The sequence below is a fragment of the Pocillopora damicornis genome, chromosome 11 (assembly GCF_964200805.1).
Source record: "Pocillopora damicornis chromosome 11, jaPocDami1.2, whole genome shotgun sequence".
Taxonomy (NCBI): Eukaryota; Metazoa; Cnidaria; class Anthozoa; order Scleractinia; family Pocilloporidae; genus Pocillopora; species Pocillopora damicornis.
Window position 1 is genome coordinate 15280318 of NC_142680.1, and position 27911 is coordinate 15308228.

The window sequence follows — 27911 nt, forward strand, 5'->3', positions numbered from 1 at the left end:
CAATAACAAACGACCAAGTTTTAATCAGATCGTAATGTCTTTTTTTAATGAAAATGAAAACTTTTGCTTTCTGACTCCCTCATATGTCACATAAAGCTAACTTAGCGCTCTTCTTGAATTTGATCGGTGATGCAACTGTTTTTTTCTAACATTCGCATTTACGCATCATATCTTTGAGCTGTTATGATTTCGACGTTTTTCGTTTGTAGCATGAAAACGTCGCTTTGATGAGAATGGGGCCTCTCTTTCATCACCCGGCCTTGAATTAAATCTCTTAGATTTGATCTGTTGTATATTCGATACCACAGTTGCCATGATGTTGGCTTGGAGACTGAAGCATTTTAGTTATACAGAAAGCAGTTTGTCACAAGGTGTTCGATTTAGTTCAAAAAATTTGCTCACCAAAACATCTGGCAAAAGTTTTATGAGAATAGCTGTTCAAATTAGTCGTAATTAGGCTCAAATTCTGACTCTGAAGAGTAATTCATAGTGTTGACCCGCTGACTGCTAAGATGTGATTCGTAAGTCTCCCCTCCATCTGCCATAAATTTTTGTAAATTGTTAGAGAGAATTTGGCGTCAAATCAAGATTACACCCTCGTGCTGATTGATTGAGTTATTCTCATCATCTGATTGCTGGATTTTGTATCAACACTGTTTAGAGATTAACTGTATATTTGATCATGTGTGCAAGTAAAAGGGTTGTTTGTATTGCGATAAAATATCTGTGATATGGCGGAAATATTTCTTTCGTCACGACAGGAAAATATGGCTCCCAAACGTCGCTTCAAAAAGCGTTGTTCCCCAAGCGATCAATGTTTACATCATTCATTCCTCCTTGAGCTCTGACAGAATATGCTGAAAGAAGACAGAAATCGTACTCACCCTCAAACTCCTCCAAAACTTTCCGCACTCGAATGAATCAAATTTCAACCACTGGAAAATAAAGACAAGCGAAAATTAGTAGTGTGGAGGAAGTTGTTTATCTTTGGAGACAGAAACATGTCATATTTAGCATCCTGATGGTAAAAAATGACTTAAAAACGAAAAGGAAAGAAAATGAAATTAATCTATGCACATAAAATAAAAATAAACGCAAATAACTATGACGACAGCACAGGAAAACCTGATCAGATTGATACATGTTTAGAGTCGCGTTTCATCGTCTAACATTGTTTATTGCAGGAAAACGTCGAGGTAAATGTATACGTTTTTTTAAACATGCATTGTCTTTGCTCAGTATAATTTCTTGGTGATGTGTGGCATTCGAGGAAGGATTTTGTGACACTCTTTTGAACTAGCTACCCCAAAAAATTTGCGTGACAAATTAAAAAAAAAGTTTTCCCTGGACTCATTAAACACAAGACAAACAAAAACTATGGATGTCGAATCTTCTCAGAAATCCTCAGAGCTTCAAACTACTGAGATTCCCCTGTTAGGTAGATCTGAATCCCATGTCGCACTTGATTCACTTAGGCCAGCACAACTCTGATTCAGATGTCGGGCTAATGTCGTGCGAAATTCAGTATTTACCGAAGCACTCTTAGCGCATACCCCATAAAGGAGAATTATTCTCGTGAATTCCCCACGGTAACGCAATCCCGCCGAAGTACATTAGTATAATTTATGAATTTGTCGTGCCAGAGTCGTGTAGCACGGCGGGGGTTGTCGAACTTAAATTCTTTGCCGAACTTAATTAAAAGGTTTGGTTCAGACGCCGTTTTTCTGCCCTGTTTTGTTCATGGCAGAAGCACGACTTCTGAACTGGGCCTAAGTCTTTCAATCGGGTACATGCACTTTCGCGAATGCGTGATCAAAATAGACATCATGGTTTCATATCAGGTGACACCAGTCTAGCAAATTGTTGACGGTAATTTGTGAACCCCAAATAAGTGATAATTGCCTACAAAATGTTTTGTCGTTGATAACTCTGCTCAGAATAAAACAGGATACCAAACGAAACAATTTTCTTTCTGTGCTTCTTAGGTTTGGTCCGTTTTTCGTCCACTAATTCAATCACAAACCTTGGGCTTCCAGTACAGTAATGCGGACAGTATTTAGAGTTGTCTGTGGTAGTTCGAGAACCGTCCATTAACAAAGAACTCGGCTAAAGCTTCGTATTTGGATTAAATTATAAACCGAGTGTGCAAAGACTTCGTATAATTATCTTTAAGTTCCAACTCCTGAATCGTGATTTTTCTGCTTAGCTGCTTATGGTCTCTGGTTGTCAAACATTTTCATGTTTGTCGATTGTAAGAATTTGATGCAGTACTTACCTTCAAGCTTGTCCAAAATGTTCCCCTCGCGAATAATTAAATCCGATATCGCCTTTTTAGAGATGAACTAGTTATCATTCGCCATATAGAACCATCAGGTAAGGAAATCCCATATCTTTGGAGACAGAAACATACCGTACTGTTTTTATGCAATGACTGATGAAACTATAGGCAAGAAACTGAAATAAAAATTTCCTTTCAAAACATACGTACATGTAATGCAAAAGGCCCGAGAAAGGAATAAATGGAGCTCATCAGTTACAACGGAAAAAAAAATCGAAGTTCGGCCCAAATTAGAGTCCTGTTGCGTTGAATCATTTGGCTGTTAACCCTTTCATGCACCCCTAGAAGTGACCAAGACATAATTTCTCCTTACAAAATCAATATAATGTTAAGCAAGCAAGTGATGAGAATAGAAAAAAAATCTCGTTCAGTCATTTTCATGTGATACAACATCAAATTCTCCGAACTTAGATTATTAGAAATGTACGACCAACAATAGGGAGAGTTACTATTGAGATATTGGAAATGAAAGGGTTAATTCCGCGTTCATATTAAAGGAGTGTATTTTTAAAATCATCTCTAGTTGTACATGTAATGTTTTTAATGTTTTCCAGCTTCCCTCGGATGACACAGAATGTCCTGAAAGGTTTGCACGTGCTCATAAGAAAGTTTTCCTGTTCCGGTATATTTAGTAGTTGATTAAGTAAGTTATTATTTCTTGTCACTAACATTGATTTGTGGAATGTCAAAGGAAGTATTAACCGGCATCGTGTGATCGAGCCTTCACAAACTAAACAATGATGTATTTAATCAAATAGTCGCTAGTAAAACCGCATGCGTAGATCAACATTATGATTGTCCAGCAAGCCGATGTAACAGGAAATTAGTGGCCACGAATCATTGAAGAATGTGTAAAACAAAACTGGAACTTTGTCAAGTTAGCTTAAATTATCTAACCACTCCGGACTTACGTATCTGGGTGTGTGTATCCGTAGCTAATAAAACATAGCATTTTTGTTACTCAAAAAAGATGGGATTGAGTTAGGTCGAAAAACAGAACATGTAATGTTGGATTGTGAAGAATAAAGTCAAGTTAACCGATAGCATACAGTCCAAGTCTGTAGAACCAACGTGTGCAGAGTTTCCTTCTAACTTAGTGAGAAATTCTGCGAAACAGAAAGCTATGTCCGTGCTTGTTACTCTACAGATTTGTTCTTCTCGAGCTTTATCGGTCGTATGACCGTTATTTAAAATTCCACGAGGTTGTGGAGCAAACGCAATTATGATTTTCGAGTTTTTCGCTCCAGCTTAGAAACGTCACTTTAATTCGTAATTCCCCTTTTGCCACCGCGGGCATCTTTGGTACATCGTGGAGAAGAATAGAGGCTGGCAAGAAGTGTATTTTAATAAATGTCAAAAGTGATAAATTCAAGAAATTTTAATATATAAACAAAAAGAATGTTGTAATGTCACCGAGCTGAATAACGTACTGCGCATGTCAAAAATACGCCTCTGAATTCATAGCAACCACATCATACGGTTGCTATGAATTCAGTAAAATTTGATCAATATGGAAGTAATTTTTAAAATGTTGAAAGCCTCAATTTTCATTTCATCTGCAGGCTACGAGGAGAGAAGCACAGGTAGCCATATTGCACGAGAAATCTTGTTGCTTCTTGTTAATAATTTGTATGAAAAACGCATCTCAGAAACTCAAAACGGACGAAATTTGGCAGCGCGCGCGCTATTCGTAATTTGCACTCGTGTTACAACGTTGCACTCGTGTTACATGAAAAATGCACCCGTTTTCAGCCAATCAGACACGCATAATTTTTTCATGTATGTTATAAATGTTCAAATCGGTTGGTGATAACCAATCACGCTCCAGAACTTTGTTTTGTTAGTTTTGATTAAGCGTAAAATTGCAGATTGTTTTTTTTCCCCAAAATTTCTCTTGTTCATTGTGCAAACACACTTGATTTTGGTATAGCGAAAAAGGTGAAACTCTGTCGGACAAAATTAGGGTTTGCGATGTTGCAGGAGGTAAATGAACATGACACTTTTCCAAGTTTCAGGTATATGCATTTTCAAAATCTTAAAACTATTTGTCAACAATTTCCGTGCGATATTTTGGAGCTCCGTTCTTCCTAACAACGAGCGCGAGGGATGGTGAAATCACTGTCATCATCTGGAAATCACTTTGGTCATCAAATTTTTGGAACTGATAGCATTTTGCTTCAAGATTACACTCAATTTCCGGACCAATTTTTTTGAATGAACGTCCAAACCACGACTGATTCTTATTCTAGAGAAACTAAGGACTTACAGCCAGGAAAAAAGAACAGGAAAAATAAGCCGCAAGATTTCTCGTTCATAGACGAGAGGAGAAATTAAGAGATTCGAATAAAATTATTTATCGCTTTGTCGCGTAAATTTGTAATCGCTTTGTCGTGCATATCCAGTCAGCAATTTCTATTTTGTGGGCAATTGATGAACTTGAAATTTCTACAAGTTTCCAAATCTTTAAAGTATTCGTCAACAATTTCCACCCAACACTCGTCAATTTGGAGATCTCTTTGATAATCGTAATGTACATTTTCATTTAGTTATGTAAAAAAAAAAGGAAAAAGGAGGAATCGAATTTACGAAAAGGTAAAAATTATTGGTAGCTATATTTGTTTCTGACTGCTCACGCGAATCGGTGACTTTAACTGTATGGAGCATGTAGACTACACTTCTGGTGAGAGGATCAATATATTTACTGTCGGTGGAGTTCTTTAGGATTATATCTAGATTAACAGTATTTCTTTGAATCTTCGTGCTAAATGGTCCGACGTCTGACAATTGATTGATTGCAAGTAATTTCCTTTCCTAAGCTTTAGCGGAAGTCTCGCATACCACATCTTTCTTAACTTACAAAATCATGGAAAACTAAAGATTCAAGTAAATGGGTTTGACTGATTACTTCCTAAATTTATAATTGTAGACAATTATTCCTCTGAGCCAGTCTTCTTTTGTTTAAGTAATTTACTTTCCATCTCGGACTCAAAGAAAAAAGTTTATCCTCAGCTTAGAATCGCCATTACAGGCATCGTGAGTCCAGTTACAATCTTATTGAACATCTTGGTAATCTTAGCGATCAAGAAAACAAGAGATTAAAGGAGGAACTCGAACTTCCCTGATCACCAGTTTGGCTGCCTCTGATCTTTAAGTAGGTGCGGTTTTTGCTTCATTGACCTCAGTTTGGATGTGATCAGTAATTATTCGAGGAACTGTATCGGAGGACATTGTTTGTACGATAACTGGCATAACTAAATTCATAAGGGAGGGTCCTCAAAAAGGTTCTTCAGTCCCGTGATCCCGACTAAAGCTTTCTCATGATTCAGTAATCCCGACAAATTATACCGGCTAATACCGATCCCTGTCATAAATTTTTTTCTCAGTCCATTACCTCAACTTAAAACGCCTTTTGGGTTGACGATGGTTTTCTTAAACAACATTGATCCGTTTAAGTATTTACTCACCGCAAAGCGTACGCTCATCTCTTTTCAAAAAAACGATAATTAGACTAATATCGTTCATTTTAGAAGCTTTGCAGGAATATAACGTACGCTAGTCACGGTAACGCATAACCTTCAGCAAAAAAGGTAGGGGAATAGGGGCATTGGTGTTAATAAGCACTTTTCAATTTTTCAAAGATTACAAAATTGCACTCGCTACACGAACAGTGGAGCACCTGGACAAAAGAGTTTTGATCGGAAAGAGTTTGTAAGCGATTCTTCTGATATACTCAAATTCTAGTGACAAACATCAATCACTTGTCAAGCCTAGTTTGAAGTAAAAGAAGACCAAAGCTAATAAATATTTCTTTGGTTTTCCTTTGAAGAGCCTTATTTCTGTTGACAAATAATACAGATGTTGACCGATACAATGTTCACAGAGATGTCTTTAAAATTGCGTCTTTGAGAGGTAGCCTGGGGCGATTTGTAACAGGTTTCTTTAGGTATAAGATATTGGAAAGTATTTTAGGTTCACTCAAGGTTACAATATGAACATTTTAATCTTACAACTCGGGACTGTACTTACAAACACAACACAAGCGAGGAAGCACGAAGTTGCACAGCCCATAAAGGCTATGCGCACGTACATCAGTACGTCACGCCTAGTGTAGTCACGCCAAGTCACGCTCACAAATTCTAACACAAGATGTAAGTATTCTTCCCAAGTTTTTGATCTTGTGTGTTGTGACTTCTGATTTCCTTTACAAACACACGATAATTTCTCTTTCCTCTTTGCTTATTTCTTTGTAGGTGGAAGTTCAATCTGCACCTTGAAAGTTCGAGTTAAAGGTTGAATCACTTCACGAAGGTTTTCATACCTTATTAAGGGTGGACATGACATTCTTCTATTAATTGTTGCGACCACTGGTTCTCGAGATACGGTCGGTGTTCCAGCGACCATGTGTGTGTCCGCTGTCCAGGACTGTGACCGTGTGAGGCGTTGACCTCTTTCTATGTGGACAAGCTCTTTAACATTTACAAAGGCGGAGGAATATCGCTGGCGTCCTTTACGAAGACCCACGTGAACCTCTGGCTGAATTTCCCGTGGCTTACTTAGCAGATTAAGAGCAGCTTTCCTGTATTTCCTGTTTCTATAAAAATACAGCGCAGGATTTACAATGGAGTTTAACAGGAGGAAAGTTTCCGCCCATCGCAAAACTGAAATTTTACGAAAAAAGAGGGAACGTTGCGCTAAGACGTGTGCAACCCCTAAAGGAACGATAGCGATTAAAATGGCAATTGTTAGCAGAAACACCGTCAAAGCCGTTTTACTTTTCATCCTCGCTTTGATCAGAGCATTGACGTGGCTGAATTGGCTTCGGTTGCATTTTCGTATTCCGATATAAACCATGGAATAAAAATACACCATAAGGGTAAAGGCGAGTAACTGGACAATGACAAATATAACACGAGGTACCATTTTGGAAATCGCAGCGCCTTCTAATGCGAGAAATAAGACCGATGGTGTAAGGGCTGTCATCCAAGCGATTATCGCTAATCTCGTTAAGCGTTTCTCGGTTACTATAGCCTTGTACTTCATAGGCTTTACAATCGCAACATACCTCTCCCAACTGAACAGAACTACATGATAGTACGAAGCACGGTAAGCAGAACTCGAAACAAATTTGTTAAGTTTAGCTATCAAACAAATCATGCCCACCGATACAGTTCCTCGAAGAATCAACGCATCTAAAGTGATGTTAAATGGGGCAGAAACCGCACCCACTAAGAGATCTGCGACTGCCAAACTGGTGATTAAAATAATAGACTTCCTCTGCAATTCTCTCGTTTTCTTGATTGTTGAGATCACCAAAATGTTCAACAAAACTGTAAATGAACCTATGACGGCAGATATAACGATTCCAAGCTGTATGAACACTTTCCTTTCTAAATCCCAGATAATCTGCGGAGCACTTGGACAAAAGAACTTTGACCCGGAGGAGTTGACAAGGAGATCTTCAGACATACTCACATTCATGTCGAAATATGATCAGTGAAGTGATCAATATTCCTTTTAAGGGACCGTTATTTCCGTTTAAATAAAATCACGGATGTTTATCAATGAAATCTTCACAGAGATGTCTTTGTATTAATGCAGCGGTGAGAAATCATTTCCTAAGGCTTTCAGCACGAGTTTTTTTTTTGTTTATTTGTTTTATTCTCATTTGAAAATGTACATTTTCCTTTGAGGAGCCTGATTTTTGTGAGAAAAATCACAAATTGACCGATGAAATCTTCACAGAGATGTCTTTGTATCAAGGCAGCGGTGAGAGACAATTTCCCTTGGCTTTCAGAACGAGTTTTCTTGTTTTATTCGTGTTTGAAAAATGGTTTATCAGCAATTTGAAAACGCAAATTTTCCTTTGAGGAACCTTATTTCAGTTAAAAAAAAACACACATGTTAACCGAAGAAATCTTCACAGAAATATCTTTGTATTGAGGCAACGGTGAGAAATCATTTCCTTAAAGTGCCTATGACACTAATTCGTTACCAGTCCACGGGACACTTAAAGACAAAATAAGAGCACTTAAGAGCCCGAAAAAGACCGTGTTTTGGGCTTTTTGAATTTTTTTTCAATCGGAATTGGTTTTTACAACTGATAAGCCAAATATTTACGCAAAAAAAGAATTTCGTGTAATAGGCACTTTAAGCTGTGAGAACGAACTTTCTCGTTTAATTCGTGTTTGAAAAATTGTTTATCAGCAACTTTAAAACGCACATTTTCCTTTAAGGAGCCTTATTTCATTTAAAAAAAAAAACCATGTTGACCGAGGAAATCTTCACAGAAATGTCTGTGATGAGGCAACGGTGAGAAATCATTTCCTTTCAGAACGAGTTTTTCGTTTTATTCGTATTTGTAAAAATTGTTTACCAGCAATTTGAAAATGCACATTAGAAAAAAGCGTCCTACGAAAATATAAAATGGCTTGTAATCTGATAAGATAATTTATGATGGTAAACCAAAGAAAAAAAGCAGCAAGGTAAAAAAAGGGTTGATTCTCTCGTATATTAGCGAGCGCGATATAGTCCAAGCCCATCGGGGAGTGCGATGGACTTCGTCTGCCTTACTTTTGTTGCTGTTAAATTACAGATTATGTGAAACTTCTTCAGCTTTTTTAAATTCTATTTCCATAAAGACAAAGGGACGGTTACTGCTCTCCTTTAGTAAGATAACCCTAAGCAATCATTTCATTTCCAGAGCGATTCGGAAACAAGGATCTCTTTGACGCACTTTTCGATTGAATGTCATAACACCAAAACCAGGTAGTAACATCGGCCAATGAGAGGGGAAGTTACCTCAAAGAGCCAATGAGAGCGCAGATTAAAAACGAGCATCCTCGACCTATAGAAGTTACGTACTTGTATCCAATATACTGAACAATTCGCCTTTTGGCGGCCAAAATGACTAAGTAGTCTCCAAAAAATAAATGTTTGTTGACTATTGTAAAGAAAAACGAAATGGCACTTAATGCAATATCTAATGAGAAAGAGGCAGTAACGGAACACGCAGAAATAACATTTAGAGCGAAAGTTTGCCTTAACCCTTTATACCCTAACATCAGTATGCATATTCTCCATACTGTTCTCTATACATTTCTGATTCTGCTGACGAAGAGAACTTGTTTAACGATCGAGAGCCGCCTCAGATGGTGTGTATGAGCGGACTGATGGAATATCTCTTTTTACAACAATAAATACCGGGTTGAAAATGGCAGGTCTGGGTACCACAGGGACACCCTCCTCACCCTCTCTGCTTGTGTTGTAGGAACCACACTCCATGCACTTCAAGCCGAGAACGTAAAATTTTACTTTACATTTCTATTGGAAAAAAAAATTCATGACATTCACATGCATTCAATATTTCCCTACAACCACTTTGAAGTGATGCTTACAGTCTCTCAGCAGTGTGATTTACCCATTAACTGCAACATCTTTTAGCTAATGTGTTTCAAATTTTCTAAGTGTAATTATGTTACCTGAAAAATGCATCTGTTTTCAGCCAATCAGACGCGCGTAAAGTTCTCAAATAGGGCTGGTGATAACCAATCACGTTCGAGAATTTTGTTATACTTTTGATTAAGCGTAAAATTGCACGTTGTTTTTTTCCCAAATTTCTCTTGTTCATTGTGCAAGCACACTTGATTTTGATATTGCGAAAAGGTGAAACTTTGTCGGACAAAATTAGGGTTTGCGATGTTGCAGGAGGTAAATGAACATGACACTTTTCCATGTCTCAGGTATATGCATTTTCCAAATCTTAAAAACTATTGGTCGACAATTTCCGTGCAATATTTTGGAGCTCCGTGTGTCCTAACAACGAGGGATGGCGAAATCACTGTCATCATCTGGAAATCACTTTGGTTATCAAGATTTACGGAACTGATAGCATTTTGCTTCAAGATTGCACTCAATTTCCGGACTAAGTTTTTGAATGAGCGTCCAAGTGACGTCTGATTCTTATTTTAAAGAAACTAAGGACTTACAGCCAGGAAAAAAGAATAGGAAAAATAAGCCGCAAGATTTCTCGTTCATAGACAAGAGGAGAAATTGAGAGATTCAAATAAAATTATTCATTGCTGTGTCGCGTAAATTTGTAATCGCTTCGTCGTGCATATCCAGTTAGCAATTTGGACCTTGTAGGCAATTGATGAAGTTGACATTTCCCCAAGTTTCCAAATCTTTAAAGTACTTGTCAACAATTTCCGCTCAACACTCGTAAATTTGCAGATCTCTCTGATAATAGTAATGCACGTTTTCATTAAGTTATGTAGATGAAAAAAAAAAAAAAAAGGAAGAAGGAGGAATCGAATTTACGAAAAGGCAAAAATTACTGATAGCTATATTTTGAGTGCTCACGCGAATTTATGGCTTTAACTGTGTAGAGCATGTCGGTGGAGTTTTTTAGGATTATATCTAGATTAACAGTATTTCTTTGAATCTACGTGCTAAATGGTCCAACGTCAGACAATTGCTTGATTGCAAGTAATTTCCTTTCCTAAGCTTTAGCGGAAGTCTCGCATACCGCGCATTTCTTAAATTAAAATTAAATTAAAGATTCAAGTAAATGGGTTTGACTGATTACTTCCTAAATTTATAACTGTAGACACTTATTCCTCCGAGCCAGTCTTCTTTTGTTTAAGTAATTTACTGTTCATCTCGCCTCTGATCTTTAAGTAGATGCGGTTTTTGCTTCATTGACCTCAGTTTGGATGTGATCATTAATTATTCGAGGAACTGTATCGGAGGACACTGTTTGTACGATAACTGGCATAACTAAATTCATAAGGGGATCCTCAAAAAGGTTCTTCAATCCCGCGATCCCGACTAAAGTTTTCTCGTGATTCAGTAATCCCGACAGATTATACCGGCTAATACCGATCCCTATCAAAAATTTTTTTCTCAGTCCATTACCTCAACTTAAAAAGCCTTTTAGGTTGATGATGGTTTTCTCAAACAACATTGATCCGTTTAAATCTTTACTCGCCTCAAAACGTACGCTCACCTCTTTTTAACAAAACGATAATTAGAATAATATCGTTCATTTTAGAAGCTTTGCAGGAATAACGTACGCTAGTCATGGTAACGAATTCTTTAGGACCCGTTCGGCAAATGTCTGGGGGGGGGGAGGGTGGGGGGGATAAGGGCGAACGCATAACCTTCAGCAAAAAAGGTAGGGGAATAGGGGTATTGGTGTAAGTAAACACTTTTAAATTTTTCAAAGACTACAAATTGCACTCGCTACACGAACAGTAGAGCACCTGGACAAGAGAACTTTGATTGGAAAGAGTTTATAAGCGATTCTTATGATATACTCAAATTCTAGTGACAAACATCAGTCACTCGTGAAGCCTAGTTTAAGGTATCGGTGAGAAATCTCTCCCTCACGCTTTTGAGAAATATTCTTTTTGTTTCATTCTTCTTTGAAAAATGGTTTATTAGCAATATGAAAATGCACAGTAATTGGAAATATTCGTGTCACGAAAACGCAAAATGGAAGACTTGTTTTGCTCTTTAATTTTTAGCGCATTTGTGAGGACTCTTGGCTCGCATGAATGGTCGTTATATAACTTTTACTCGTCGTGTAATTCTTTTCTCAGTAGACTGATTTGCGATGTATATACCTTATGTGATGGTTTAGCATGTAATACGGTGAATATTTTACGAGTTGCGTTTTTCAGAGCCCCGAAGAAGCAAAGAAAAATACGAGCAATGAGAAAATGTACATCCTGTGTAACTTCTTTCTTTTTCTGTCATTTCCTCTTTGCCGTAAACGCTAACAAAATTATCACTGAAAAACATTTATTCCGCATTGTAAAAAAAATAAAGAAAATGATCACCAAATTCGAGAAGCTCCTGATTATCAAACAATTCTCCTCGTCACAAACATAGGATATCTAAAGAGAACAGTGCGGAGAAGAAGAATACTCAGGTGAGGCTGTCGAAGATCTAATTTCTCCTTACAATATCACCACTGAATCACACATTAATGTCATGAGAATAAAAGAAAATGATCACCAACTAAAGACACTCTTGGTTGGTATACAAATTCTCCTTGTCAGCACCTCAGTAAATGTACAGAGAACAGTATTGAGAATATGAATACTGATGTTAGGGTGTGAAGGGTTAAGTAACATAATTCATCGCTAGAACTGTTGGCGCTGAATTGCGTCTTTAAGAGGTAGCCTGGGGCGATTTGTAACGAGTGTCTTTAGGTATAAGATTTTGGAAAGTATTTTAGGTCCACTCAAGGTTCCAATATGAACATTTTAATCTTACAACTCGGGACTGTATTTACAAACACAACACAAGTGAGGATTTCTTTCGAAAAACAGAAGCACGCAGTCGCACAGCCCATAAGGCTGTGCGCGCGTACATCAGTGCGTCACGCCTAGTCACGCCTAGTCACGCCTAGTCACGCCCACAACTTTTAACACAAGATATAAGTATTCTTCCCAAGTTTTTAATCTTGTGTGTTGTGACTTCTGATCTCCTTTACAAATTCGTTTTTTTTAGACTTATTTGCGAGGTATATACCTCATTTGATGGTTTAGCAGGTAATAGGGTGAATATTTTGCGAGTTGCGTTTTTCCCCGTAGAGGCGAAGAAAAATACGAGCAATAAGAAGATGTACACTGTATGTAACTTCTTTCTTTTTTTGTCACTTTCTCTTTGCCGTGGACGCTAACAAAAAAGAATATCGGTAATTATCACTGAAAACATTTATTCCGCATTGTAAACAATTGATATCAAAAAAATTACTTTTCCAATTTCAATTTCCCATTTCACTTTCCGACTTGTTACTCTCCATTTCTTGTTTCCCGTTTTAGTAACAACCTTCTCGTTATTGACGGTCCTTCAAGCGTGCTTTCGATTGAATATGCAAGTAATTCGGGCTTACATTGGTTTTCCTTTCCTTCGCTTTGTGATTGGTTGGGGAACTAATGACTTGATCTCAACCAACCAGAAACAAGACTTAATCTAATCGCCACCTGGTGATGCACATTTTCCCGCGCTTCAAGCATTTTGCTTTGTTTCACTTTGAGATCGTATTGGCTACTTGTGATAATTCTTCATGTTCTGATGGAATGCTGCAAAATTGGGTCTTTGAGAGGTAACCTACGGTGATTTGTAACGAGTGTCTTTAGGTATAAGATATTGGAAAGTATTTTAGGTCCACTCAAGGTTACAATATGAACATTTCAATCTTACAACTCGGGACTGTACTTACAAACACAACAGCGACCATGTGTGTGTCCGCTGTCCAGGACTGTGACCGTGTGAGGCGTTGACCTCTTTCTATGTGGACAAGCTCTTCAACATTTACAAAGGCGGAGGAATATCGCTGGCGTCCTTGACCCCCGTGAACCGCTGGCTGAATTTCCCGTGGCTTACTTAGCAGTTTAAGAGCAGCTTGCCTGTATTTCCTGTTTCTATAAAAATACAGCGCAGGATTTACAATGGAGTTTAACAGGAGGAAAGTTTCCGCCCATCGCAAAACTGAAATTTCACGAAAAAAAAGGGAACGTTGCGCTTAGACGTGTGCAATCCCTAAAGGAACGATAGCGATTAAAATGGCAATTGTTAGCAGAAACACCGTCAAAGCCGTTTTACTTTCCATCCTCGCTTTGATCAGAGCATTGACGTGGCTGAATTGGCTTCGGTTCCATTTTCGTATTCCGATATAAACCATGGAATAAAAATACACCATAAGGGCAAAGGCGAGTAACTGGACAATGACAAATATAACACGAGGTACCATTTTGGAATAGCCTTGTACTTCATAGGCTTTACAATCGCAACATACCTCTCCCAACTGAACAGAACTACATGATAGTACGAAGCACGGTAAGCAGTGCCCGAAACTAATTTGGTAAGTTTAGTCATCACACAGATCATGCCCACCGATACAGTTCCTCGAAGAATTAATGCATCTAAAGTGATGTTAAATGGGGCAGAAACCGCACCCACTAAGAGATCTGCGACTGCCAAACTGGTGATTAAAATAATAGACTTCGTCTACAATTCTCTCGTTTTCTTGATTGCTAAGATCATCAAAATGTTCAAAAAAACTGCAAATAAACCTATGAGGGCGCAGATAAAGCGATTCCAAGCTGTATGAACATTTTCCTTTCTAAATCCCAGATAATCAGCGGAGCACCTGGACAAAAGAACTTTGACCGGGAAGAGTTTACAGAGGAATCTTCAGACATACTCACATTCATGTCGACATATGATCAGTCAAGTGATCATCATGGCTCTGTTTACCCTCCAATATGGAGTCGAAGAACTTGAAGCTTATGTAATCATTTTTATCATTTTCCTTTTATGGACCGTAATTTCCGTTTAAAAAGAAATCACGGATGTTGACCGATGAAATCGTAACAGAAATGTCTTAAGGCAACGGCGAGAAATCATTTTCTTAGGCTTTCCGCACAAGTTTTTTGTTTCGTTTTATTTTTATTTGAAAATGTATATTTTCCTTTGAGGAGCCTGATTTCCAGAGGTGTTTGAAAAATGGTTTATCAGCAACTCGAAAATGCACATTTTCCTTTAGGGAGCCTTATTTCATTAAAAAAAAATCACATGTTGACCGAATAAATCTTTACAGAAATGTCTGTGATGAGGTAACGGCGAGAAATCATTTCCTTTCAGAACGAGCTTTTCGTTTTATTCGTATTTGAAAAAATTTTTTACCAGCAATTTGAAAATGCACATTAGAAAAAAAAACGTCTTATGAAAACATCAAATGGCTTGTTATCTGATAAGATAATTTATGATGGTAAACCAAGAAAAAAAAACGGCAAGGTGAAAAAAGGGTTGATTCTCTCGTATATTAGCGAGCGCGATATAGTCCAAGCCTGTCGAAGAGAGCGATGGAGCTCGTCTGACTTGCTTTTGTTGCTATTTAATTACAGATTATGTGACACTACTTCAGCTTTTTTCATTTCCGTAAGGACAAAAGGACGGTTACTGCTTTCTTTTAGTAAGATAATTGGGAACCATTTCATTTTCAGAGCAAACCGGAAACAAGGATCTCTTTAACGCACTCTTCGATTGAATGTCGTAACACCAAAACCAAGTAGTATCATCGGCCAATGAGAAGAAGGGAAGGCACCCCAAAGAGCCAATGAGAGCGCAGATTAAAAACGAGCATCCTCGACCATTGGAGATTACGTACTTGTATCCAATATACTGAACATTTCGCCTTTTGGCGATCAAAATGACTAAATAGTTTCCACAAAATAAATGTTTGTTGACTATTGTAAAGAGAAACGAAATGGCACTTAATGCAATATCTAATGAGAAAGATGCAGTAACAGAACACGCAGAAATAACATTTAAAGCTTATGCTTGCCTTAACCCTTTTAAACCCTAACATCAGTATGCATATTTTCCATACTGCTCTCTGTACATTTCTTATGCTGCTGATAAGGAGAATTTGTTTAACAATCGAGAGCCGCCTCAGATGGTGATCATTTCCTACTTTCTCATGGCCTTAAAATTTGATTAAAGGATGCTTAGAGAGACGGATAGTTCGTTAAAAGTATTCAAATTCGCGGCCTCCTGAGGCTAAATAGCATAAAATTTACAGAGTTAATGATGTATGCCCATAATATCTAGAAAAAAAGAATTTCGTGTCGTATAATTGTGTAGAAAAGACAACGTACAGAAGGTCTACTGATTGAACATGGATGGAATTTATGTGTACGTGTAACGATTAGTGCGCATTTTTGACGACGTAAAATTGCGCTAGATTCTAAAATTGCATAATTTTTGTTGGATAGTAACACATGATGGGTTTTGTGCACACTTTTACCGAGATACAACTGAGTGAAGAAGTTTTGTGACACTGCTCTTAGCGCCTGTATTTCAAAGATTTGATGCTATACAATGCTAGATTATGACGATATGAAACCAGGAGAAATTTCGCGCAGTGCGCGGCCGGCTAAAATTAATTCCTTTGCGCATGCCAGACGTTTGACCGCTGTGTTCAGTTACTGTTCACCGACAATAATCTCTTTGAGGACTTTCATGACCCAGACGATGAAACTAAACGATCGAACAAATTAAAGTGTTGTACACAAATCAGTAACTGTGACACGTAGCGGTGCATTGTGAAGTCTCTTATGTACTTGTTAAGATAACCGTCAACACACTACCAAGACAAGCTTATTTTACGGATTAAATACATTTTGAGCCTCACTCCCAGAACTCCGCACGGCGTGTTCACGGCCTTTTTTTTCCTTAACGGTGCGATAATATCGATTTTTCTTTTCGCTAATTTTACTTTAACTAGTGGCAGACCTAGCCGAAAAGGAGGGAGTTTTCATTCTATCAGGTAAATACAAAGAAACGATAGTCTGACGGTAAAATTGGATTGTGCTGCTTATAACTTTGTTTCAAAATTTTACTTATTCCTTTCGTTACCTGGTTAAAAACGATTACAATATAGCCAATAAATTGGTGAAATTAAATTCAGATGTGCATGCGCGTTTCATATTACAATCGTGCTCACAGATAACGCGTGTATACGAGCGGAAACGTGTGTACGAGCGAACTGATGGAATCTCTCTTTCTACAACAGTAAATACCAGGTTGAAAATGTACCAAAACAATCATCTATTACACGCGCCAAATCGCGTTGAGCGAGATATGAAGCAACTGGGAAGATTAGAGAGGACTCAAGAAGCATTGCTCTCAGTATGTCTCGAGCAACTCTTCTTAGTCCTCTTCAAAATCCCCGCTGCTTCCATCTCCTACCTACGCATCAATTAATAAATAGTACATTTCAAACCTCATGCAAAGTCAACTGCCCAAAACTCATGACAAAATTTAACTTGGTCTTCGCTAAATGCAACATGCTGCTCTTGACCTTTGAGCAGACTTTCACGGATGGTGCTGTATGACTGGGGTGGGGTGGGGCAGAAACAGTGAGAAAAATTATTTTCTATCCGAGGCTCATTTGCTTTGCTGCCTTGGTTTGCAGCCCCTGTGGGAGCTTCTCATTGACTATTTTGAGCTCAATCAGGTTAAGAGAGCACGCAAAAGGCTTCATGGTATGCCTTCGTCAGTCTAAAGGCAGAACACTGTCCCTGTCACCGTCTACATTTATCACAACATCTGCTATATTCAGTTCATCACTTATACTGTCGTCTTGTTGTTGTCGTGTTTCATTTCCATTTGCTGCAGGTTCTTCCTCTCCTCCTACAATTTCCTCTTCTTCTTCTGTTTCCCAGCCATCCTCGTTGTCTGCAACTGGGCCACCTATGGCAGGTCTGGGTACCACAGGCACACCCTCCTCACCCTCTCTACTCGTGTTGTAGGAACCACGCTCCATGCACTTCAAGCCGAGAACATGAAATTTTACTTTGCATTTCTTTTAGAAAAAAAGTTTCATGACATTTACATGCAGTCAATATTTCCCTACAACCACTTTAAAGTGATGTTTACAGTCTCTCAGCAGTGTGATTTACCCATTAACTGCAACATCTTTTAGTTAATGTGTTTCAAATTTCCTAAGTGTAATTATGCCAGGACTTCAAGCTCCCTACCTTGTTACAATCGTGACAGAGAACCTGCAATGGACCAAAAAGGAGGTAAAAATATTGCATTTCGTACTGCACTGTTGATCATTAGAATTTTATGTTTTCCTGAATTAGTTAGTACGGCTGGATATAAAAGGAGTGATAAAGTCGACCCTAAATTATCCAGATTTTCCCATTATCCAGACTTGCTTCTCTGGTCCCCATCAAATTCAAGATCTGTGACTACTTTTTATTAATTTCCTTTGCCCAAAAGATCAATTATGTTGTAATAAAACATTGTTGACTACCTTAATCCTTTCCCCCCTAACATCAGTATGTATATTCTCCATACTGTTCTCAATACATTTCCAAAGAGGCTGACAAGGAGAATTTGTGTAACAATCAAGAGCTGCTTTAGTTGGTGATCATCTCCTCTATTCCCATAACTTTCATGTTTGATTCAGGGAAGATATAGTAAGGAGAAATTAGATGCTAGTCACTCTTAGGGGCTAAATGGTTAATACCTTTTTGTAAATACTTATAGCAAAATAAAGTTAATAGACAAAAAATTAAGAATATGCTTTAATTCTTGCATGATATTAGGTAAATGATCTACATGTAGTTTCTTTGCAGTTGGTCAGTTTTATTTTTGGCTCATCAATATTCATATTTTCGATTACTCAGACTCTCAGTTATCCACACTATTCTGTCCAGTCCCCAAGGATTCCAGATGATCAAGGTTCAACTATGTAATGTTCCAAAACTATGCAAAACTCTATGGACAAAAATTTGTGTAGTACCATAGTTATATTCCTCTGCAATCTTGTCCAACAATTATGAAGAACCTTCACTGTACATACTGTACTTAACCCATTACTTAATGAGTGATTCAGGGGAGATTTTGTGAGGAGAAATTAGATGGTAATCACTCTTACACCTCTTAATGACTGTTATATTACCACTGGCAAGTTTTTTAGTAGGACCAACATTTAGGTCTAAAATAAATGTCTCAATATCACTAAAAATCATATTCATTACCAGTACCTCGCCAACTCCCAGAAGTGACTAAAATGAAACTTCTCCTGATACTATCCATACTTTATCCATCAAACAGGAAATGAGAATATTCAAACTTATCAGGTACATGTAGAAGTTATTATCTTGATTTAAGACCAGCTTCTCATAACTAATTGATAAGGAAATGTGTAGCAGCTTAAGGGAAGAACTACATGTAACAATCAGAACTTGGGGCATAAATAGTTAAAAAGCAGGCAGTAGATTAACAGAAGCATCTTACCAGTACATAGAACTCCCTATACTCCTCTGGCATGGGTGTCTGAGATATCTCAAGATCTAGTGTGCGCCCCATGCGGCTCATATTAATAAGGGACTTGTTACATATTAGGCAAGCATACTCCCTAAACACAGAATAAAAATTGTTTATTACTATGGTACAAGAAAAAGTTTGTAAGTAGAACTACAAGAAATACATAATTTAATTGTGAAAAGATTCCAGCGCATAAGTTGCACTGTAATTATATCAAATTCTCCAAACTAACATTATGAGAATTGTTTGTCAGCCAGTAGGAAAAGTTACAACAGAGATCTTGGGCGCACTACTTGTCATTTGCACTCGTGTCACAACTTTGCACTCGTGTTACATATAAAATGCAACCGTTTTCAGCCAATCAGACGCGCGTAATTTTTTTAGGTATGTTATAAGTGCTCAAATCAGGCTGGTGATAACCGATCATGTTCGAGAGTTTTGTTATACTTTTGATTAAGCGTAAAATTGCAGATTTTTTTTTCCAAATTTCTCATGTTCATTGTGGAAGCACACTTGATTTTGATATAGCAAAAAGATGAAACTCAGTCGGACAAAATAAGGGTTTGCGATGTTGCAGTAGGTAAATGAATAGAATAATTTTCCAAGTCTCAGGTATATGCATTTTCCAAATCTTAAAACCATTCGTCGACAATTTCCGTGCAATATTTTGGAGCTCTGTTTTTCCTAACAATGAGAGGTGGCGTAATCACTGTCATCATCTGGAAATCACTTTGGTCATCAAGATGTGCGGAACTGACATCATTCTGCTTCAAGATTGCACTCAATGTCCGGACCAATTTTTTGAATGAGCGTCCAAACCACGACTGATTCTTATTCTAGAGTAACTAAGGACTTACAGCCAGAAAAAGGAACAGGAAAAGTAGCTCGCAAAATTTGTCGTTCATAAACGAGAGGAGAAATTCAGAGATTCGAATAAAATTATTTATTGCCGTGTCGCCTAAATTTGTAATCGCTTTGTCGTGCATATCCAGTCAGCAATTTGGATGTTGTGGGCAATTGATGATTTTGACATTTCCCCAAGTTTCCAAATCTTTAAAGTATTCGTCAACAATTTCTGCCCAACACTCGTCAATTTGCAGATCTCTCTGATTATAGTAATGTACATTTTCATTAAGTTATGCAGAAAAAAAAAAGAAGGACAAGAAGGAGGAATCGATTTTACGAAAAGGCAATAATTACTGGTAGCTATATTTTGACTGCTTACGCGAATTTTTGGCTTTAAATGTGTGGACTACACTTCTGATTAGAAGATCAATATATTTACTGTCGGTGGAGTTCTTTAGGATCATGTGTAGAATAGCAGTTTATCTTTGAATCTTCGTGCTAAATGATCTGATGTCTGACAATTGCCTGATTGCAAGTAATTTCCTTTCCTAAGCTTTAGCGGAAGTCTCGCATACCACGCCTTTCTTAACTTACAAAATCATGGAAAACTAAAGATTCAAGTAAATGGGTTTGACTGATTACTTCCTAAATTTATAACTGTAGATAATTATTCCTCCAAGCCAGTCTTCTTTTGTTTAAGTAATTTACTGTTCATCTCAGACTCAAAGAAAAAAAATATCCTCAGCTTGGATTCGTCATTACAGCCATCGTGAGTCCAGTTACAATCTTAATGAACATCTTAGTAATCTTAGTTAATTCTAGTGACAAACATCAGTCACTCGTGAAGCCTAGTTTGAAGTAAAAAACGACCAAAACTAACAAATATTTCTTTCGTTTTCCTTTGAAGAGCCTTATCTCTGTTGACAAAAGTTACAGATGTTGACCGATAAAATGTTCACAGAGATGTCTTTGTATTAAGGTATCGGTGAAAAATCTCTCCTTACGCTTTTAAGAAATATTCTTTTTGTTTCATTCGTCTTTGAAAAATTGTTAATTAGCAATATGAAAATGTACAATAATTGGAAATATTCGTGTCACGAAAACGCAAAAGACTTGTTTTGCTCTTTTCAGCGCATTTGTGAGGACTCTTGGCTTGCACGAATGGTCGTTATATGACTTTTTCTCGTCGTGTAATTCTTTTTTCAATAGCAGGTAATTTAGCTTTTTACCCTTTTCGGTGGCTAATTTACGTTTTCAACTCAGTTGTTAACACTAAATGACCTGCTATACTCTCCCACAGACGCAGAACCACAGTTTCTTTAGAAACTTACCTCTTTATTCTTTTTTCAATAGACTGATTTGCGATGTATGTACCTCATGTGATGGTTTAGCAAGTAATACGGTGAATATTTTGCGAGTTACGTTTTCCAGTGCCCCGCAGAAGCAAATAAAATACGAGCAATGAGAAAATGTACCGTAAACGCTAACAAAAAAGAATATCGATAATTATCTCTGAAAAATATTTATTCCGCATTGTAGACAACTGATGTAAAAAAACGACTTTTCCAATCTCAATTTGCCATTTGATTTTCCGACTCGTTATTCTCCATTTCTTGTTTCTCGTTTTAGTAACAACCTTCTCGTTATTGACGGTCCTTCAAGCGTGCTTTCGACTGAATATTGCAAGTAATTTGGGCTTACATTGATTTTACTTTGCTTTGCTTTATGATTGGTTGGGGAACTAACGACCCGATCTCAACTAACCAAAAACAAGACTGAATCTAATCGCCACCTGGTGATGCACATTTTCCAGCGCTTTAAGCATTTTGCTTTGTTTCACTTTGAGATCTTATTGGCTACTTGTGATAATTCTTCATGTTCTGATGGAATGCTGCAAAAAACTAAAATTTCGATTATACGACACTCCATCAAAATGCCCTCTGTTCATCTACTATAGTGACTGGCGGCTGATTTCTCCCTACAGTATATAACCCTTCAATCAAATGAAAAGGTAATGAGAGGAAAGAAAATGATCACCAAATTCGAGAAGCTCCTGATTATCAAACAATTCTCCTCGTCATAAACATAGGATATCTAAAGAGAACAGTGCGGAAAAGAAGAATACTCAGGTGAGGCTGTCGAAGATCTTATTTCTCCTTACAATATCACCACTGAATCACACATTAATGTCATGAGAATAAAGGATATGATCACTAACTAAAGAAACTCTTGATTGGTATACAAATTCTCCTTGTCAGCACCTCACTAAATGTACAGAGAACAGTATGGAGAATATGAAAACTGATGTTAGGGTGTAAAGGGTTAAGTAACATAATTCATCGCTAGAACTGTTGGCGCTGAATTGCGTCTTTGCATGACAGGACGGAAAACGCATGCACTGTAAGTACCTTCCCGTTGTCCCATACAAAGCCTTAGAAAACTTTTCTAAGGCTTTGTATGGAACAACGGGAGGTACTTACAGTGCATGCATTATCCGTCCTGTCATGAGAGGTAGCCTGGGGCGATTTGTAACGAGTGTCTTTAAATATAAGATATTGGAAAGTATTTTAGGTCCAGTCAAGGTTCCAATATGAACATTTTAATCTTATAACTCGGGACTGTATTTACAAACAAAACACAAGCGAGGATTTCTTTCGAAAAACAGAAGCACGAAGTCACAAAGCCAATAAGGCTGTGCGCGCGTACATCAGTGCGTCACGCCTAGTGTAGTCACGCCTAGTGTAGTCACGCTTGGTCACGCCCACAAATTCTAACACAAGATATGAGTATTCTTCCCAAGTTTTTGATCTTGTGTGTTGTGACTTCTGATTTCCTTTACAAACACACGATAACTTTTTCTTCCTCTTTGCTTATTTCTTTGTAGGTGGAAGTCTGCGCCTTGACAGTTCGAGTGAAAGGTTGAATCACTTCACGAAGGTTTTCATGCCTTATTAAGGGTGGACATGACATTCTTCTGTTCATTATTATGACCGCTGGTTCTCGAGACACGGTCAGTGTTCCAGCGACCACGTGTGTGTCCGCTGTCCAGGACTGTGACCGTGTGAGGTGTTGACCTCTTTCTATGTGGACAAGCTCTTGAACATTAACAAATGCGGAGGAATATCGCTGGCGTCTTTTACGAAGACCCATGTGAACCGCTGGCTGAATTTCCTGTGGCTTACTTAGCAGTCTAAGAGCAGCTTCCGTATATTTCCTGTGTCTATAAAAATACAGCGCAGGATTTACAATGGAGTTTAACAGGAGGAAAGTTTCTGCCCATCGCAAAACTGAAATTTCACGAAAAAAAAGGGAACGTTGCGCTAAGACGTGTGCAACTCCTAAAGGAACGGTAGCGATTGAAATGGCAATTGTTAGCAGAAACACCGTCAAAGCCGTTTTACTTTCCATCCTCGCTTTGATCAGAGCATTAATGTGGCTGAATTGGCTTCGGTTCCATTTTCGTATTCCGATATAAACCATGGAATAAAAATGCCCCATAAGGGTAAAGGCGAGTAACTGGACAATAGCAAATATAACACGAGGTACCATTTTGGAAACCGCAGTAGCTTCTAATGCGAGAAATAAGACCGATGTTGTAAGGGCTGTCATCCAGGCGATTATCGCTAATCTCGTTAAGCGTTTCTCGGTTACTATAGCCTTGTACTTCATAGGCTTTACAATCGCAACATACCTCTCCCAACTGAACAGAACTACGTGATAGTACGAAGCACGGTAAGTAGTGCCCGAAACTAATCTGGTAAGTTTAGCTATCACACAGATCGTGCCCACCGATATAGTTCCTCGAAGAATTAACACATCTAAAGTGATGTTAAATGGGGCAGAAACCGCACCCACTATGAGATCTACGACTGCCAAACTGGTGACTAAAATGATAGAGTTTGTCTGCAATTTTCTCGTTTTCTTGATTGCTAAGATCACAAAAATGTTCAACAAAACTGCAAATAAACCTATTACGGCAGATAAAGTGATTCCAAGCTGTAGGAACGCTTTCCTTTCTAAATCCCAGATAATCAGCGGAGCACCTGGACAAAAGAACTTTGACCGAGAAGAGTTTACAAGGGGATCTTCAGACATACTCACATTCATGTCGGCATATGATCAGTCAAGTGATCATCATGGCTCTGTTAACCCTCCGATATGGAGTCGAAGAACTTGAAGCTTATGTAATTATTTTTATCTTTTTCCTTTTATGGACCGTAATTTCCGTTTAAAAAAATCGCGGATGTTGACCGATGAAATCTTGATGTCTTTGTATTAAGGCAACGGCGAGAAATCATTTTCTTAGGCTTTCCACACAAGTTTTTTGTTTTGTTTTATTTTTATTTGAAAATGAACACTCTCTTTTGAGGAGCCTGAATTCCGTGAGAAAAATCACATGTTGTCTGACGAAATCTTCATAGAGATGTCTTTGTATTGAGGCAGCGGTGGGAAATCATTTCCTTAGGTTTTCAGAACGAGATTATTTGTTTTATTCGTGTTTGAAAAATGGTTTATCAGCAACTTGAAAATGCACATTTTCCTTTGAGAAGCCTTATTTCACTAAAAAAATCACATGTGGACCGAATAAATCTTCACAGAAATGTCTGTGATGAGGCAACTGCGAGAACTCATTTCCTTTCAGAACGAGTTTTTCGTTTTATTCGTATTTGAAAAATGGTTTACCAGCAATTTGAAAATGCACATTAGAAAAAAACGTCCAACGAAAACATGAAATAGCTTGTAATCTGATAAGATAATCTACGATGGTAAACCAAAGAAAAAAAACAGCAAGGTGAAAAAAGGGTCGATTCTCTCGTATATTAGCGAGCGCGATATAGTCCAAGCCCATCGAAGCGTGCGATGGAGCTCGTCTGACTTGCTTTTGTTGCTATTTAATTACTGAGTATGTGACACTACTTCAGCTTTTTTCATTTCCATAAGGACAAAGGGACGGTTACTGCTTTCTTTTAGTAAAATAATTGGGAACCATTTCATTTTCAGAGCAAACCGGAAACAAGGATCTCTTTAACGCACTTTTCGATTGAATGTCGTAACACCAAAACCAGGTAGTATCGTCAGCCAATGAGAAGAAGGGAAGGTACCCCAAAGAGCCAACGAGAGCGCAGATTAAAAACGAGCATCCTCGACCACTGGAGATTACGTACTTGTATCCAAGATACTGAACATTTCGCCTTTTGGCGACCAAAATGACTAAATAGTTTCCACAAAATAAATGTTTGTTGACTAATGTAAAGAGAAACGAAATGGCACTTAATACAGAAATAACATTTAGAGCGAATGTTTGCCTTAACCCTTTTAAACCCTAACATTATTATACATATTCTCCATACTGTTCTCTGTACATTTCTTATGCTGCTGACAAGGAGAATTTGTTTAACAATCGAGAGCCGCCTCAGATGGTGATCATTTCCTACTTTCTCATGGCCTTAAAATTTGATTAAAGGGTTCATAGAGACGGATAGTTCGTTAAAAGTATTTAAATTCGCGGCGTCCTGAGGCTAAATAGCATAAAATTTACAGAGTTAATGATGTATGCCCATAATATCTAAAAAAAAAAGAATTTCGTGTCGTATAATTGTGTAGAAAAAGACAACTTACAGAAGGTCTACCGATTGAACATGGATGGAATTTATGTGTACGTGTTACGATTAGTGCGCATTTTTGACGACGTAAAATTGCGCTAGATTTCAAAATTGTATAATTTTTGTTGGATAGTAACACATGATGGGTTTTGTGCACACTGTTACCGAGATACAACTGAGTGAAGAAGTTTTGTGACACTGCTCTTTGCGCCTGTATTTCAAAGATTTGATGCTATACAATGCTAGATTGTGACGATATGAAAGACCAGGAGAAATTTCGCGCAGTGCGCGGCCGGCTAAAATTAATTCCTTTGCGCATGCCAGACGTTTTACCGCTGTGTTCAGTTACTGTTCACCGACAATAATCTCTTTGAGGACTTTCATGACCCAGACGATGAAACTAAACGATCGAACAAATTAAAGTGTTGTACACAAATCAGTAACTGTGACACGTAGCGGTGCATTGTGAAGTCTCTTATGTACTTGTTAAGATAACCGTCAACACATTACCAAGACAAGCTTATTTTACGGATTAATTACATTTTGAGCCTCACTCCCAGAACTCCGCACGGCGTGTTCACGGCCTTTTTTTTCCTTAACGGTGCGATAAGATCGATTTTTCTTTTCGCTAAAAGGAGGGAGTTTTCATTCTATCAGGTAAATACAAAGAAACGATAGTCTGAAGGTAAAATGGATTGTGCTGCTTATAACATTGTTTCAAAATTTTACTTATTCCTTTGGTTACCTGGTTAAAAACGATTACAATATAGCCAATAAATTGGTGAAATTAAATTCAGATGTGCATGCGTGTTTTATATTACAATCATGCTCACAGATAACGTGTGTATACGAGCGGAAGCGTGTGTACGAGCGGACTGATGGAATATCTCTTTTTACAACAGTAAATACCGGGTTGAAAATGTACCAAAACAATTGACTATTACAAAACTCGTGACAAAATTTAACTTGGTGTTCACCAGATGCAACATACTGCTCTTGACCTTTGAGCAGACTTTCACGGATGGTGCTGTATGACTGGGGGGGAGGGGGGGGGGGGCGGCAGCAGAAGCAGTGAGGAAAATTCTTTTCTATCCGAGGCTCATTTGTTTGCTGCCTTAGTTTGCAGCTCCTGTGGGAGCTTCTCATTGACTATTTTGAGCTCAATCAGGTTAAAAGAGCACGCAAAAGGCTTCATGGTGTGCCTCCGTCAGTCTAAAGGCAGAACACTGTCCCTGTCACCGTCTACATTTATCACAACATCTGCTATATTCAGTTCATCACTTATACTGTCGTCTTGTTGTTGTCGTGTTTCATTTCCATTTGCTGCAGGTTCTTCCTCTCCTCCTACAATTTCCTCTTCTTCTTCTGTTTCCCAGCCATCCTCGTTATCTGTAGCTGGGTCACCTATGGCAGGTCTGGGTACCACAGGGACACCCTCCTCACCCTCTCTGCTCGTGTTGTAGGAACCACACTCCATGCACTTCAAGCCGAGAACATGAAATTTTACTTTGCTTTTCTATTAGAAAAAAAAAGTTTCATGACATTCACATACACTCAATATTTCCCTACAACCACTTAGAAGTGATGTTTACAGTCTCTCAGCACTGTGATGTAGTCATAAATTGCAACATCTTTTAGTAAATGTATTTTAATTTTCTAAGTACAAATTATGCCAGGTAATCTGCTTACCTTGTTACAATCGCGACAGAGAACCTGCAATGGACCAAAAAGGAGGTAAAAATATTGCATTTCCAACTGCACTGTTGGTCATTAGAATTTTATGTATTCCTGAATTAGTTAGTCAGCTGGATATAAAATGGGTGATAAAGTCGACCCTGAATTATCCAGATTTTCCCATTATCCAGACTTGCTTCTCTGGTCCCCATCAAATTCAAGATCTGTGACTACTTTTTATTAATTTCCATTGCCCAAAAGATCAATTATGTTGTAATAAAACATTGTTGACTACCTTAATCCTTTCCCCCCTAACATCAGTATGTATATTCTCCATACTGTTCTCAATACATTTCCAAAGAGGCTGACAAGGAGAATTTGTGTAACAATCAAGAGCTGCTTTAGTTGGTGATCATCTCCTCTATTCTCATAACTTTCATGTTTGATTCAGGGAGGAGATAGTGAGGAGAAATTAGATGCTAGTCACCCTTAGGGGCTAAATGGTTAATACCTTTTTGTAAATACTTTCAGAAAAATTCTATGTTAACAGTTAATAGACAAAAATTTGAGAACATGCTTTAATTCTTGCATGATAT

General features: G+C 37.9%; 2 protein-coding genes across 2 annotated transcripts in view; both read right to left on the reverse strand.

The window, feature by feature from the left end:
• Nucleotides 1-16720: 16720 nt before the first annotated feature.
• LOC149037762 (uncharacterized) lies at nt 16721-19243 on the reverse strand. The gene is made up of 3 exons (XM_089186385.1): nt 19163-19243; nt 17893-17916; nt 16721-17717 (listed from the first exon to the last, which is right to left on the reverse strand). The coding sequence occupies exons 1-3, from the start codon at nt 19241-19243 to the stop codon at nt 17409-17411; spliced, it is 414 nt and encodes a 137-aa protein (XP_089042511.1). The 3' UTR covers nt 16721-17408.
• Nucleotides 19244-26349: 7106 nt separating this feature from the next.
• Nucleotides 26350-27911, reverse strand: part of LOC149037763 (RING finger and CHY zinc finger domain-containing protein 1-like) — a 19043-nt gene continuing 17481 nt past the window's right edge. The window contains exons 9-10 of the mRNA XM_089187408.1: nt 27331-27354; nt 26350-27157 (exon numbers count right to left, since the gene is read on the reverse strand). Coding sequence (XP_089043534.1) covers nt 26849-27157; nt 27331-27354 — 333 coding nt within the window. The 3' untranslated portion in view covers nt 26350-26848. The remainder of the gene's footprint in view (nt 27158-27330; nt 27355-27911) is intronic.

Excerpts from the sequence above, each read along its gene's own strand:
- LOC149037762 (XM_089186385.1), bottom strand. The coding sequence starts at position 19,243 with ATGAGCCGCATGGGGCGCACACTAGATCTTGAGATATCTCAGACACCC. Across the intron at positions 17,917-19,162 it reads ATAGGGAGTTCTATGTACTG|GTTCTCTGTCACGATTGTAA; the intron begins GTAAGATGCTTC and ends GGTCCATTGCAG. Across the intron at positions 17,718-17,892 it reads TCTGTCACGATTGTAACAAG|AAATGCAAAGTAAAATTTCA; the intron begins GTAGGGAGCTTG and ends TTTTTCTAAAAG.